The sequence below is a fragment of the Natrix helvetica genome, assembly GCF_964273705.1.
Source record: "Natrix helvetica genome assembly, chromosome: 4".
Lineage (NCBI taxonomy): Eukaryota > Metazoa > Chordata > Lepidosauria > Squamata > Natricidae > Natrix > Natrix helvetica.
In genome coordinates, this window is record NC_138550.1 from 166,437,535 (window position 1) to 166,453,408 (window position 15,874).

The 15,874-nt window shown below is 39.0% G+C and overlaps 1 protein-coding gene across 8 annotated transcripts in view; it reads right to left on the reverse strand.

Moving 5' to 3' along the window:
- Positions 1–15,874, reverse strand: part of PTK2 (protein tyrosine kinase 2) — a 265,732-nt gene that overhangs the window by 88,667 nt on the left and 161,191 nt on the right. For all 8 annotated transcript variants that reach the window (XM_081951050.1, XM_081951049.1, XM_081951053.1 and 5 more), the window contains 3 exons: positions 14,187–14,217; positions 12,803–12,855; positions 1,477–1,533 (listed from right to left, as the gene is read on the reverse strand). In XM_081951050.1, coding sequence (XP_081807176.1) covers positions 1,477–1,533; positions 12,803–12,855; positions 14,187–14,217 — 141 coding nt within the window. The remainder of the gene's footprint in view (positions 1–1,476; positions 1,534–12,802; positions 12,856–14,186; positions 14,218–15,874) is intronic.

The window sequence follows — 15,874 nt, forward strand, 5'->3', positions numbered from 1 at the left end:
ACCAAATGGATGTTTCTGCATAACCACTAGGAGCTGTGCTTGGTTCCAGGATAGTTTTAATTTTCATAATTATGTTTTAAAAGACAGAGAGAATATGCTGGTGCAAAGCAAAATCTCTCCTCTTAATAGCACTAGCACTTAGACATATACTGCTTCATAGTGGTTTTACAACTCTCTCTAAAGTGGTTTACAGAGTCAGCATACCTCCCCCCCCCCCCACAACAATCTGGGTCCTCATTTTGCCCACCTCGAAAGGATGGAAGGCTGAGTCAACCTTGAGCCAGTGAGATTTGAACTGCTGAACTGCAGCTAGCAGTCAGCAGAAGTAGCCTGCAGTACGGCACTCTAGCAACTGCGCCATCTTGGCTCTTCCCAATGTGCGCTTCCATCCTTTAGAGCAGGGGTGTCAAACTCAATTTCACTGAGGCCCACATCAGGGCTTTGGTTGACTTTAGGCGGCTGGGTGGGCATGGCCAACTGGATGGGTGTGGGCAACTGGGTGGGCGTGGCCAGCTTGACGCCACTCCCCAAACTGCTGGCGTGTTTCCTCTCCAAACTGGGTAGACCGGGCCAAAGCCACGGGGGCCAGCCCCCACATTTTCCAGGACAGCCCTGCAGGCTGGATCCGACCACATGGCAGCCCGCATCCAGCCCGCGGGCCTTGTGTTTGACACACTTGCTTTACAGCAAGCTGAGATTTTCCATTATACCTGCATTTTGGAAATTGGATTTTGTTCTTATTGCCTTTATTTATTTATTTATTTATTTATTTATTTATTTATTTATTTATTTATTTATTTATTATTTATTTATTATTTATTTATTTATTTATACATATCCCCCCTTTATTATTTTTACCAACAACCCAAGGCAGCAAACATATCCAACACATCTTCCTCCTCCTATTTTCCCCACAATCTTTTTTTGAGAGGTGGGTCGACACCAAAATCATCAGGTGACTTTCATGGCTAAAGTGGGACTTGAACTCACAGTCTCCCGCTATCTAGGCTGGTGCCTTAACTACTAGACCAAAGTGGTTCTCATTTTCAATCATCAACACAAACCGCGGGTTTGTGAACTAGTTTAGATGCAGGCAGGAGTTTCCTGCCTCCTTCTTTTCCTTAATGCACCAAAATATAAGAACCTGAAGGGAAGCACATCTAATCCTAAAACTGTAAGGGATTTATTCTTCTGAGTAAGACCCAGCAGAGTGCCTGAAGGTACTAGAAGTTTGCCATCTGGCCATCAATCAATTGCTTTCTCTCAGTTGCTTATACGAGTCTGCGTCTACTACGTCTACTATTTCAAAAATAATAATAATTCCAGTGGAGGTATGTCAATTCTTCAACGTCACTTAAACCTTTTATTTTCAATGTTTAGGTCCAAAAGGATGGATCTCAAATATCCTTGATTAAATAGATCTACAACTACGTTTATGGACTCTATCAGGTGTCCAGAGTGAAAAGGATGACTTACTTGAAGGCATGGTGTACGTATCTTCTTCATCTATGATCTCTGCATAGTCATCAGTTTCTGAAATGAAAAGAATTGGAGGATCTGAAGGAAATGACTGCATTACACAGCAAAGCAAAAAGACTCTCTCTCTCTCTGTGTGTGTGTGTGTACACACATACACACAAGAGACTGTTTTTGTGTCCAAATCCAAAAACCTGCAACCTTTTCACCCATATAAATCTTCCATCTGCCACCATGATTAAAATCTTCTCTCCAGACAAGGTTAATTCTGGGACACGAAGATGACCTCATTACCACCTACATTACATAACTAAGTTTGTTTTTCAGGGACTAGAGAGAGAAACTGAACGCATCTTAATTATCAGACAGACAGTCCCTCTATTTAGACCCAGCAGTCAAAACATGAGTAATCCTGTCTGAATCATCAACGCAAATTCCCCGTTAAGAAAATTCACAATAAAGCCAATGGATGAGAGAGTTTACAGAGACGGAGCGGCAGAGCGTAGCCAAACAAGACAGAACGCAACACACAGCTGCAATGTGAACATTTGCGCCCAAAATAGCAATGTCTATGATATTCTTTTTTTGGTCTCTCTATGACTTCTTTATACAAAAGAGATGAGACACTGGTGATATTTCTTAAGGCCTTGGAGACTTAGATTTGTGTTGGGAGTATGGGGTCCTGATGGTGCAGGCGAGCGCATTTCTTGATTCCATTAACTGTTGTGAAGGATTATTAATGGCTGCTGTTGGTTGTGTTTCTCGGCTGCTTTTTATGCTATTTAAAATAGTGTTACATTGCTTCATTCCTTTGTTAAGTACTGTTGACCACTGAGAGTCATGAGCAGCTATGTAAATGTAATTAATCAAATTGTTCAAAGAATCATCTTTGAAGACCAGACAAGGAATAATGGATAGAAACTGATCAAGGAGAGATTCAATCTGGAAATAAGGAGGAATTTCCTGACACTGAGAACAATCAACCCATGGAACAGAAGTTGCCTTCAGAAGTTGTGGGAGCTTCATCACTGGAGGCATTCAAGAAGAGACTGGACTGCTATCTGTCAGAAATGGTGTAGGGTCTCCTGCTTGGGCTGGGGGTTGGAGTAGATGACCTACAAGGTCCCTTCCAACTCTGTTAATCTGTAAATCTATGTATTACAAGTCTGTTCTTAACGAATTCTAATTATTTCAAAAGTCACTCACGGTCGCTGCAGCATTTCTGGGGTCACATGACCAAAATTCAGTCGCTTAGCAACTGACTCATGTTTATAATGGTTGCAGTGTCCCAATCACAAATCATGTGATTTGGGACCTTCTGACAAGTTAAGTCAACGAGGAAGTCAAATTCATTTCAGAACCCCGTATTTCTATCTTAAGAACTCCACCGATGAACTTAAAAAATGGGGCCAGAAAAGTTGTAAAATGGGGCATAACTCACTTAACAAATGGCTCACTTAGCAACAGCAATTTTGGGTTCAACTGTGGTCATAAGTTGTGGACTACCTGCATTTAGTATTTGACAAGAGAATCCTCAAATAAGATGGTTTGCACAATAAATGCTTCACAATACAAATTATTGTGTATTTTTTGGACTATAAGACGTACCTTTTTCCCTCAAAAAAGAGGGTGAAAATCTGGGTGCATCTTATACACTGAATACAGCATTTTTGGCCTCCTGAAACCCTGCCCCCTTTGCAAAAATGGACGTGCTGAGGGTTTGGGGGACCTGCAAAGTGCTCCTGGCGACTGGAGAGGGCAAAAATGAGCAGAAAATGGGCTGGTTTTTGCTCATTTTTGCCCTCTCCAGCCCCCAGGAGCACTCTACAAGCCTCCTAAAGGCTATGCATGTCTCCCCCACTTTTGTTTTTGCAAAAAAAACGTGCCCATTTTCACAAAAAACAGACTGTTTTTTGCTCGTTTTTGCCCCCAGCCCCAGCCCCCAGGAGAACTTTGCAGGCCTCTCAAACTCTCTGCATGTCCCATTTTTCACAAAAAAATGAGGCGTGCAGAGGGTTTGGGACGTCTGTAGAGTGCAAAAACTTTTTTTTTAAATTTACCTCTTCAAAATCTTCATGCGTCTTATACTCCGGTGCTTATACTCCAAAAAATACAGTAGGTTTCCCAGGTAAGAACATTATATCATTAAATGATAGATTCTTTTCCTGGCAAAATAAATTTGATCTCTCTCTGTCTCCATCTCTATAATAGTTTTGAATTTTTAAATTTTACTTAATTTAATTAAACATCTCTATACAGTACTTGCTATAAAGAAGAACTTTCTAGGCAGTTTACAATTAACGTTACCTAGTTCCATGATTATTTATTTGGCTCATTTAATTTTTTTATAGCCTCCCTCTCGGTCTAATTGAGTTTATTATTCACTTTTTCCTCTTTCACTTTTGAGAAAAAAAGCACACATGGGAAAAGCAGAATCAATTTTAGCCACAAAAAAATAATAATTGTGCAACTCATTATAGCAGGCATTTTCAACAGATTAAGAGATGTTCTTAAAGCCAGACATCCTGAGCCCTTTTGGAGAAGGGGGGAGCTCCTAATATCATTTTTTTTTTTTTTTTGCTTAAGGCATCAACGCTTCAAAAGTTGCAAATGTTCCAATGTTGAGCACTTGAGGGATGAAAAAGAAGCTCACAGCCTCTAAAGAAAATGCAAATGCTCCAAGTGGGAGAGAAAGAGGCATTACTGATTTATCTACCCCCCCCAACCACGCTCTAGCTTTCCTTTCTTTAATGTTTCCCATCTGCTATAAAACGCTTTTCTATCACGGAAGTGTCCTAAAGATGCTGTTAAATTTGAGACAAATGGTCATGTTTGACCTTTATTGGCAAAGCTTTAAAAACCTATAAATTGCAGAGTGAAAGCCAATCAGGATCAGGACCAGTGGTGGGATTTAATTTTTTTTTACTATCGGTTCTGTGGGCATGGCTTGGTGGGTGTGGGTTCCGGTGCGCATATGCACCAAATGCGCATGATACAATCCAGAAGAGCAGCCGGCTGCCGTGTGCATACGCTCTGGCCAGCTGTTCTCTTCCAGGTTCCAGCGTTCTTGTGCATGCGTGCATGTGCTCCGGGTTCGGCACTCAGTGCCAAAAAGGTTAACAATCACTGCTCTACGACATACAGTTATACATTTTCAACTGCCTTCCTTTCACCTCTCTTCCTTCGTGACTCTCTTTTTTTTTCCCAAGGAAGCACGCACCATGTTGTCGAATTGTATGACTGTGGCATAGCTGAATATGTCTAATATGAATAAACATCAGGCTGAACCGTGTGCCTTCATTACAAACAACAAAAGTGGCAAATGAGTTATTGAGGTTGCAAGTAGTACTTTCATCACACACCAATTGTTTTTTTTAAAAAATGTAACCACATATTACCGTCCCCACTAATTTCATCTGTCGATCCGGGTAGCATGCAAAAAAGAGAGAAAGAAAGCAGAAGGAAAAGAGCGGGACGGGAAGGGACAGAGGGGAAAAAAGGGGGAGAAATCAGAAAATACAGTATTAAAATCACAAGTAAGCCAAAGAGAATAAAAAAACATATTGTTACAGTCATATACATGCCCAGTTCCAAGGAAATGTGTCAAAGCTGTAGTAATTAAGGTGTTTATTGGGATCCAATAGTTTATTTCGATACAGCCATCACAACGTGCAGGCAGACGACAACACAATACAATTTGTGGGGGGAAACTAGTTTTTTCTCTCTCCATTATAGCCCCTCCCCTCCCTTCCAACAGTATGAATTTGTTGGATAAGTCTTGTCTGGGGCATCCTATTCTATGATGTAGATATTATTTTAAGCGTCAATGAAATAAAAGTTGTCATTAAAGGTAGAAAGCATTAAATTAATTTTGAAGGTTGTTAAGCTAGACACTTTACTGAAAATTGATTTTTTTCCCCCCATTAGACACACAAGAAAAAAATATTCCTCCCTAACTCAGTTTCTGGTGAAGTTTAGTTTAGTTTACTTTATTGTCATTGCACCTCGTACAATGAAATTAAATGCCATCTTCAGTGTGAATTGTAAGTATAAAAATGAAACACAAACACACATCCTTCACATTCTACACAATTGAATTGAAAGCCGATATTGCTCTATACATAAAAATCATCAGCATTTGGGGACATGAGACTTGTCCGTTTTATTTCTGAGGCTTTTCTGGATCGGCCCAAGGTTGCACTTCAACAAATGATTATTTATTTTATCTTCAGTTGGTTAAAAACTTTTCACCAACTCATTCGCGGTGACTCTGGGCAGCTTACAAAGATAAAACCAAAAGACATAAATCAAGAAACTTCCACCCATTTCGTAACAACAATCAGACTGACCACTTGATGGGCTCTGTATCACACTGGAGTCCCTGGTGCCCGTTAACAGAAGCACAACTTCAGAGCCTTTCGAAAGAGTGTCCAAGTGGGGCACAATCAAATATAGGCAGTCCTCGATTTACAACAGTTCATTTAGTGATCGTTCAAAGTTACGACGACACTGAAAAAGTGAGTTATTTTCACATTTATGCAGCACCCCAGTCACGTAACCAAAAGTCAGACGTTTGGCAACTAACTCATATTTATGACGGTTGGAGTGTCCCGGGGGTCATGCGATTGCCTCTTTTGCGACCTTCTGACAAGCGAAGTCAACGTGGAAGCCAAATTCACTTAACAACTGCCTTACAAACTTATCAACTGCAGCGATTCTTCACTTCACCACTGTGGCAAGAAAGCTCATTTGAGTGGGGGCAAAAGTCACTTAACCAATGTCTCGCTTAGCAACATAAATGTTGGGCTCAATTGTCGTTGTAAGTTGAGGATTCCCTGTGCTGTAGGTGGCTTTCTTCCTTGAATTTATTTCATTGGTACAAACAGATGGGCCTGAGTTTTCCAATGGACTAGATCAGAGCAACTGTTAAGACCTGTGGACTTCAATTCCCAGAATTCCCCAGCCAGCCATGCTGAAGTCCACAGATCTTAAGGTTGTCCACGTTGGATTCCCCTTATCCATCTTAATGTCTACACATTCTTTAGATCAATACACAACAATCAGGAGTTAGATATATTGTATAGCTGCTGCTCTAAGACGCACAATTGCCTGTCATGCCAGGGGTTCATGCATTGGCCCAAGCAGGCTACTAAGTAAAAAAACATGTGGAGTGTTTCTTTCACAGTAATTATTCCACAGGTTTTCAGCACCACCAAAGTTCCAGCTTTGCACAATTAGAAATATTTCCGAGGACTCACTGAACAATGGCGGGGGGGGGGGGGGGGACGACCCAAACTGAGCAAGGTGGCACAGAGATTGAAAAATTTTAGCAACGTTAAGTTTTAGGTTCTTGGAACTTTGCAATTTTACTGTAGCCTGAAGGGAACCAAATTTTAACATGGTTAGCAAAGCGTAGCTGTTGAACGAATCAGGCAACCTAAAGAAAGCGCAAGGCGAAATACCCTTAGCTGGCGATTTATGTGAACACAAGACAAAAGGGAGAAAGTGTCTGGCTCGCTTTACTTTATGTTGACAGTGACTGACTCCTTTATCAAGAAGCAGAAAATAAAAAGGAAAGAAAGAACAAAAGTTGTCAGAACACCTGCAAGCAGGGAACACAAGCAAGAACAAGATTAATAGGGCAGTCCGTTAGTTGTAATGAACATTTATCTAAATAATATCTGTATTTATCAGTTGTTGCAGGAGTGTAGCTTTGATTAATTCTGAAAAGAGGGGAGCCAAGAAGAGGTATTGAAAATGTAAAAGTCTATCATCCCTTTCTGAAGTGCAACCAGATTAAGACATTTTCAGATATAAACTGTAACAGCTCATCCAACTCTGGAATTTCATTATGGGTGTATGCATTAAACAAGATGCAAACTATTTTTGTAACCTGTTTCCCCAAAAATAAGACCCAACTGGAAAAATAACCCCTAGCATGATTTTTCAGGTTACTCGTGATATAAGCCCTACCCAAAAAAATAATCCCCAGGTAAGATCATCAGCCGGACGGACGCAATTAGTGCCGTATTTCCCCGAAAATAAGACCTAACCAGAAAATCAGCCCTAATGCATCTTTTGGAACAAAAAATAATATAAGACCCGGTCTTATTTTCAAGTAAATACGGTATCCTAAGTTTTAATAAAGGATTTTATTTGTTTATTTAGCACATGGCAAATACTTATAGTAGTTCAAATGTTAATGTCCAATCCCCCCAGCCATTCAAGGACAAGGTGGTCTATGTTGAAAAAAATCAGACCTTGGGTCGGGATGAGCTCTTGATGGACATTCAGACACAATGTGGTGGATATTTTGTCGAGGAGCACCACAATCACACTGGAGGGTAGAGATAAGACCCCACTTAAACAACAAGTCCTGGCAGACATCATGTTGGGTACGGATCCTGTTCAGAAGATCAAAACCTGGCGGACCTTTCTTCCACGCGGCATTGTATGCTACAGTAAGGTCAACGAACACAGCTGTGGTTTTTAAGCCTCACTGGAAACCAGCCTTGATATCTCCGGTTAGGCTCAATAATCTTAATAAAGGATATTTAATTGATTGGGAACTGCCCAGATTTGATTATAAAAGGGAGGGAGGGGAGGGGATAGAATAGGAAGGAGGAAGTGGGAAGGAAGGAAAGGATAGGGGATGGAAGGGAGGGAGGGAGGGAGGGAGGGAGGGAGGAAGGAAGGAAGGAAGGAAGGAAGGAAGGAAGGAAGGAAGGAAGGAAGAAAGAAAGAAAGAAAGAAAGAAAGAAAGAAAGAAAGAAAGAAAGAAAGAAAGAAAGAAAGAAAGAAAGAAAGAAAGAAAGAAAGGCTGTTCACTCTAAACTACTTTAATAGTATTTTGGGGAAATGATATCTCAGAAGGCTCCTTAGTATAGTAAGGCTGTCTCAATTCAAGGACAGGACAACTGACATTACTTGGCTCATTCACTTCCAAATTATCCCATCCTTCCCTTGCACAAACCTGACCCAACTGATCCTAGATCGTACTAACAAAACAGGATAATAAACACATTATTTTATCTACAGAAATAAGGCAAGAAGCATGCATAGGAAGGGCAGGCACGGGAAACTATTCCAACTGTTCTACTAAATGATGACTATCACTTGAACAAAAGAGTCAGTAAAACAGCTATAAACTCTGTTGATGAGGGGCAGGATAGCATCAGAGTTCAACTTCTCTCTGTCTGATTGATAAAATGTTCATTATCTGGACTGACCAAAATAACATCATGGTAAAGTTTTATCAACAACTTTCATTTGAGCCTGGTTCAATTTATTAATTAGCAAACTACTAGGACATTGTCCCATGATATTTCAATCAGGTTCTGTCAAAAAAAAAAAAATAACTGACGCCCAAACTTATATGCTTGCAACTTTCACTTAGAACAGGACATAAAACTTACTTTGTACAATAGCATGCTGACTGTGGGATTCTGGGAGCTGAAGTCCATATATCTGAAGGTTGCCAAAGTCTGAAAAACTCTGGTTTACAACCAAGCCCTTCAATTTGTTTTAAATTCATCACGTCCACAATTAAATATTGGAAACCAGACATTTCTTGGTCTATAATATTCACCCAATGAATTAAGAGGGCAAGAAGCTTTTGGCTACCTACCACGGATGGTTTAAAAGATCACTGCATTAGCATGGCATTGGGGCTAATGATCTCTAAGATCCCTTCTGATTCTTTGATTCTAATTATGGAAAAAGATAGGCAGATCAATAGGCAGCCAGCCATAAATGAAATATAAATCATTTATGAAAGAGAACAACGGAATATTGCTTGTCAACTATAAGTCACAGCTAAAATCGCTCAGATATAGTGCAATTAATCTATCTTAAACAATAACTTTTTAGCAGCTTCAAACAATGCCTGTTCATAGAGAAGCAATGAACACAGCAGGACATTTCCATTTTTATCAGCCTCTCAAAGGTCTCTAACCATCGGAGGATGAACTGCTGTTTGCACTACAGCTTTATTCATAACAGAGATAAACTTTAATGAGGATGGAAAATCGTTTTTCCCTTCCCTTTCACTGGCCTTCGGGGTGGGGGGGATCATTGGATAAAAAGGGAGAAAATTGGGGTGGTTCAATAAGTAATGATGTTGCACTAGGAAGAGGACAACTCCACCCTAGTGCATCCTCCATCACTTCACTGCTGCATTCATTTGACAGTCCAACCTCACTGGTCACTTTGGGCCGGTCATTCTCTCTTTTCAAGCTACCCCATAGGGTGGGTTGTTATGATGGGGAAAACAAGAGGCTCCAATTGACATTTCTGCATGGGTAGCATATGGAAACCTATAAATGTTTTTGCTACATCGAAAAACACGCCAAAATGTTTGCTACATCCCAAAACACCCCAAAATGTTAACTCATTATGCTCCCTTCTGTTAAAATATTCATGACTGGGAGAGACATGGGTACAAGGTCAGCCAATGAATAGGCATAGCAACTAAGTCAGCCAATGGGCGCTTAAACAGTTTGTGCAGAGAATTGAAACAGAAAGTTAAGCTGCTCTGAGAAGTAAACTTAGCAGCCTGTCTGGGCTTGTCTGCTGAAATGAAGCTAACTGCCTGTGTTGTATCTCTCCTGGCTTGTGTTTACTTGGAAGAACCACCTGTTGGTAGTGTACATTGTTCATCTATTCTTATCTATATAAAGAAGTTCATGAATTCTGCTACATCAGTTATCTGTGTGTGTTTCTGGATTTGAATTTATGCAACAAACTCTGACACCTTCTTGGTTTTGAACTGTATTTTTTTTTAACTCTGTAAAGAGAAGCAGGATCATCAGTTTTCCAGGTTGGCTATTCACATTCCCGGTTCTCAGTTTAAACTAATACAATCCTGGGTTGTATAAACAGAAGCATAGAATCAAGATCATGTGAAGTATTAGTGCCGCTCTATAAAACCTTAGTAAGGCCACACCTGGAATACTGCAACCAAAAAAGATGTTGAGACTTTGGAAAAAGTTCAGAGAAGAGCAACTAAGATGATCAAAGGCCTGGAAACTAAACGTATGAAGAATGGCTGCAGGTTTTGGGTCTGGCTAGTCTAAAGAAAAGAAGAATTAGGGACAACATGATAGCAGTATTCCAGTATTTGAGAGGTTGCCACAAAGAGGAAGGGATCAACTTATTCTCCAAAGCACCTGAAGGCAGGACAAAAAATGATGGCTTGAAATTAATCAGAGAGAAGCAACCTGGAATTAAAAAGAAACTTCCTAAGAGTGAGGACAATTAACCCGTGGAACAGCTTGCTTTCAGAAATCATAGGCATTCCATCACTGGATGTTTCTAAGAAAAAAACTAGATGGCCACTTATGTGAAATACTATAAGTTATTCTGCTTGAGCAGGGGGGCTGGACTAGAAGACCCCCAAGGTACCTTCCAACTCTATTCTATTTTTCTCTTCTCTTTTTCCTGAATCAAGCCAGAGAAACTAATGAAAGAGGAAGATGGGCAAAAAGAAAAAATAAAAGGCAGAAAAATTAACTGCAGAGTTAGACAGAAGCCCTAAGACGGTCACTTCCTTTTTCTTCCTTTTTCGCTTTGCTTTTATATGATAACACCTTAAGTTGAATAGTGACTCAGTTGTGATCAGCAGCCTAAAATTTAATTACAGTGCTCAAAAGAGTATCCTGACATGTGTAACATCTGAAGTCCTAATTTCAGAAGGATCCTGTAGAGTTAAGTCTTGTATGATCATAATCACATACTTACGGGATGTCAAACAAAGTACAGATCCCTCTCAACTAATAATCATTCATTTAGTGACTGAAGTTACAATGGCACTGAAAAAAGAGGACTTAAGATCGGTCCTCACACTTATAACCAAGGCAGCATCCCCACGTGATCAAGCTAGGTTAATGAGGGTATCCGGATTTGCTTAATTTCAGTGGTCTGCTTAACAACTGTGGCAAACAAAGTCATAAAATCAGCTGTGATTCACTTAACAACTGTCTTGCTTAGCAACAGAAATTCTAGTCATAAGTCAAGGGCTACCTATAATTACTAGTTAGTGGTTAACTTAGGATTCTAAGCACTGGTCTAGAATCTTGTAATGTAGGAGGCAATCAGGCCAAGCCTGAGGGAGGGGTCAAATACATCACCTGGAGTCCCTACAACCCCTTAAGAGAGTCCAGCCTCCCCCCCTTGAAATTTCTTGACTCTTACCTGACACCAATTTGCCTTGACTGTTAGTATCGTGTTGCCCCGAAAATAAGATGGGGTCTTATTTTCTTTTGACCCCCCAAATAAGCACTTGGCCTTATTTTCGGGGAGGTCTTATTATTTTTTAGGTGCAGGAGGCAGCGGCCGTGGTCACCTTATGGCTGCTGCTGTGTTTAAATATTTTTGGGGAGCACTTATTTTCAGGGACAGCTTATTTTAGCACATGCGCAAAAAAGCCTGACTGGGCTTATTATCCAGGGAGGTCTTACTTTCAGGGAAACAGGGTAGCTCAGATTCTTGTGGACAGGTAGCATGAAGTAAACTTGCAGTAAGTCTATTCTGTTTCCTGACTTCCTGCACCTGACACACACTCTGCAGAACTGCAATATAGAACAACAGCTATTAATTTATTTCTGGGCTGTTAATGTATCGATGTTAGGCAGCTTCCCACTTCATGAAGATCTAATGTACTATTTACAGTATATTGAAACAATCCTAAATCCTGTGACTCAAAGCAACAAGAAAATTGACTAGCAGAAAATGAAGCATTAAACTCTTAACTTCACACTATCGTTTTCAGTCAACAATCAATAGACCTACATCACTAGATATACAATGGTTTTTTTCCATAACAACATTAAAGCTGGATTTTTCTTACAGCTATTTCTCCTATATGATAGCTCCCAGACCTCGACTGTGAAATTAATCCACATGAAAACAATTAGCATGCAATATCCGCACTGGCTTTTAATACCAAAATTCAGCTAAAGTATTTTCAATAATAGAATAGAATAAGAGTTGGTCTTCTAGTCCAACCCCTTGCTCAGGCAGGAAACCCTACACCACTTCAGACAAATTAATTATCCAACATCTTCTTAAAACCTCCAGTTGGAACATTCACAACTTCTGGAGGCAAGTTGCTCCACTGATTAATTGTTCTGTTAGGAAATTTCTCCTTAGTTCTAAGTTGCTTCTCTCCTTGATAATATTTGCTTGCAATTCGTTTCTCACAAAAGCTCACTCGGTCTTTTTTCTCTCTTTGAGGGTTCATTGGCATGAAGTCAGTAAAACCCATTTTTAAAATCATCATCATCATCATCATCATCATCATCATCATCATCATCATCATATATCCTACCTGATACAGAGACGGTATGTGATCGTATTCCTTGCTTTTCGTTGTTGGCCAGCCTGTAACACAATAGTTCAAATCTGTGAATGCTCTATTTTTTATACCAGTGTTTCTCAACTTTGATAACTTGAAGGCATGAGGACTTCACCTCCCAGGATTCCCCACCCAGCATGGCTCATTGGGGAATTCTGGGAACTGGAGTCCTCATATCTTCAGGTTGCCAAGGTTGAGAAAAAAACTGTTCTGTACAGTTCAAAACTTTGTAGGGTTCAGTTACCAGATTCACTGTCTCTTCTACAGAACTAGATTTTGCTGTGAAGAAAATGATTCTACTTCCTCAGAACCAAAAGTACAAGAATTCATCTGAAAATTCCATTTTAAACTCCACCAGATGTTCAAAATGACAATGTTAAAAGCTGAATGAACAAACAACTTTGTAGTTTTCAATTTCTTCTAATTATCTACTATCTAGCAACAACAATTTGAATTGCATCCATCACTTACGCTAAAAGGGAATAAAACCACTGTCTTTAATTTAAGCATGTTATCTAGAAGTTTTATATTCTGAGCTAAATGAAGAGAAGTTATCCATTTTAAAGATGGTTTTAGTACTAGAAAGAACAATTTAGCAAACTTTAAGGCAATTTCATTGTTTAAAAATTCTTGTTTGTGGGCATAGGGTGTTACAAGCAAAAATATTCATATTTTAATAGATTATGGATATATTGTAATATATGTATTGTAAGTAGGCCACTATTTGACAAAAATGTAATATGCAAAAATCACGCTATAAATCTGTAATCAGACTGCAGAAAAGTACAACATTTAGCTGAAATGATGATGGATGGATAGATGTACATCTACATCACAATTATGACAAATCATGGCTTGAACTATCTTGCTTTGCATGTAATGAGTCTTATCTCATATATTAGTTTCACCTTTTAAGTTGCATTACTGAAATAAATGAACTTTTGCACGATATTCTAATTTTTTGAGTTTCACCTGTATAAGATAGATCATAGGTATGAGCATTGATCGTATTTTAATGTAGGCATTGTATGGACTTCTCATATACTCTGCAGAGCCATTTGGATTTAAAAAGTAAATGTAGTATTACCTCCTCTATAGAATTGGTTCTCTTGGGTTCTGAAGCAAAAGGCATTATCAAGTCATGCTGCCAAAATCCGTTTAGCAATTAGAAACTGAGGTCTGTATGCAAAGTTCTCTGTGTACAAAATCTTCATTCTCACACTGAACTATGTATGGGTCTTCCCTTATGGTCAACATTTGCAATTGGTTACATTCGGAGACTTGAGAGTATAAATCAAAATTACAATGTAGTCAGTTTTAATGCTTTTAAGCTTCCAACAAAAACATTCACACTTACTTTGGTATGGATGGTAAAGCTCTTTCGCCTTCTAAATGAAGAGAAAAAACAAGTTTATTGCAACATATCAATAAATATATACACAAGTATTTTGCTTAGAACACACTAACTTAAGCTAATTGTATTTGATACCTCCTTACAATATTATGGTTTTGTGATCATTTATACAAAACTTCTTATGAAGGATGATATATTATTAAAGTACCACTATGGCTTAAAACTGAAAACGAGCAAAATGTGTTATATTTTCAGAAAATTAAAACTATAGAGGAAGTATTGGGCATTCTAAAGAACCTAAATTTATGTTCTGTAGAAACAGACTATTTCTTTTTCACATTCCCATGCTATTTCTCAAAAGACATGTAATACCAATACATCGGAAGACAGGGAAATGCAAATAAAATATGGGGGGGGGAAGGTAGTAACAAGCATTCAGTGCAAATTGTGGCTCCTTGAGTTACAGCCATCTCTTTGGTCTCAGGGAAGCCAAAATAAATTTTCAGAAATGACAAAACATGAATGATGGCACTAATCTCCCCCCCCCCATGTAAATGAGCATATTTGGGAGATTATTATTCTACTGCATACTTTAAAAAAAATCCAATGTAAAATTGTCAATAAGCAATCTAACATTATTTTGTCAAATTTAAAATAAAATCAAAGTTATTAGCCAAAGTATGTTTTATATGAGGTGAATGGTATCCTGGTGGAAGTCACTATCCACTCTGGTATAATAGTTAGTAAAGAGTGCGAGATTTCTCATTTTTGGGGAAGAAATGGGAAACTAAAGATGACTCCGTTAAAAGCAGGGTCAATGACAGTGGCAGAATGAAGAGCTGTCAGAAGACAACTTTTTCATAATTCCTCTCTGGGTAAGGAGAAGACCTGAGATCACCCACAAGTGCTCTAGCCAACTACTCTTCACAAGAAGACAGCAAGGCACAGGCTGGGAGAGATAAGAGAACAGTCATCTTTTTGCTTATTCTTATATTAGACTAGATGATAACCCGGTGTTGTCTGGGTATTTATTTATAGGAGAAAATGCAATTTCTAATGTTAGATTTTCCCCCTTATCAGGGGGAGCCCCCTTGTGGTGTACTGTGAAGCAATTACCATGGCAACTCCATTGCACTGTACAGCAGCGCAGTAGAAGCCAATACAGTAGTGTGGCACAACAAGCTGTATCTTAACAGAATACACACCGCGAGGGGTGCTAGGGGTGTCTTGTGCCCACGGTATTTTTCTCCAGAGAGCAAGTCATCTGTGTACCAAGTTTGGTTGAAATTGCTCGACGCATTCCAGTTATGCTGGAACACACACACACAGACACACATACAGACACAGCCATTTTTATATAGAGAGATTTACAAAAGAGATTTATTTAAAGCTTTGGAGAATTTTGTGGAAGGCACAAAGAAAAAAAAGTGAAAATAAATTAAGTTCTAGCACATTATTTGAAGGGACTAAAATGAAGATTGATAAAAATCAAAGGAATATAAACCTGGTTTGTTTGAACAAGGTTAAAATAAATATGTTACTATCTCTGGTTATCTTTAATGGACTTGTGCTGATCAGGACTAAAATGGCAAGGCTTTAAAGATTTCGTTATAGATAAGAGATGGGATATGGGAAAAAGAAAACATTTCTTATATTTTAAGAGAAGCTGATAAATTACTAAAATTGTTTAT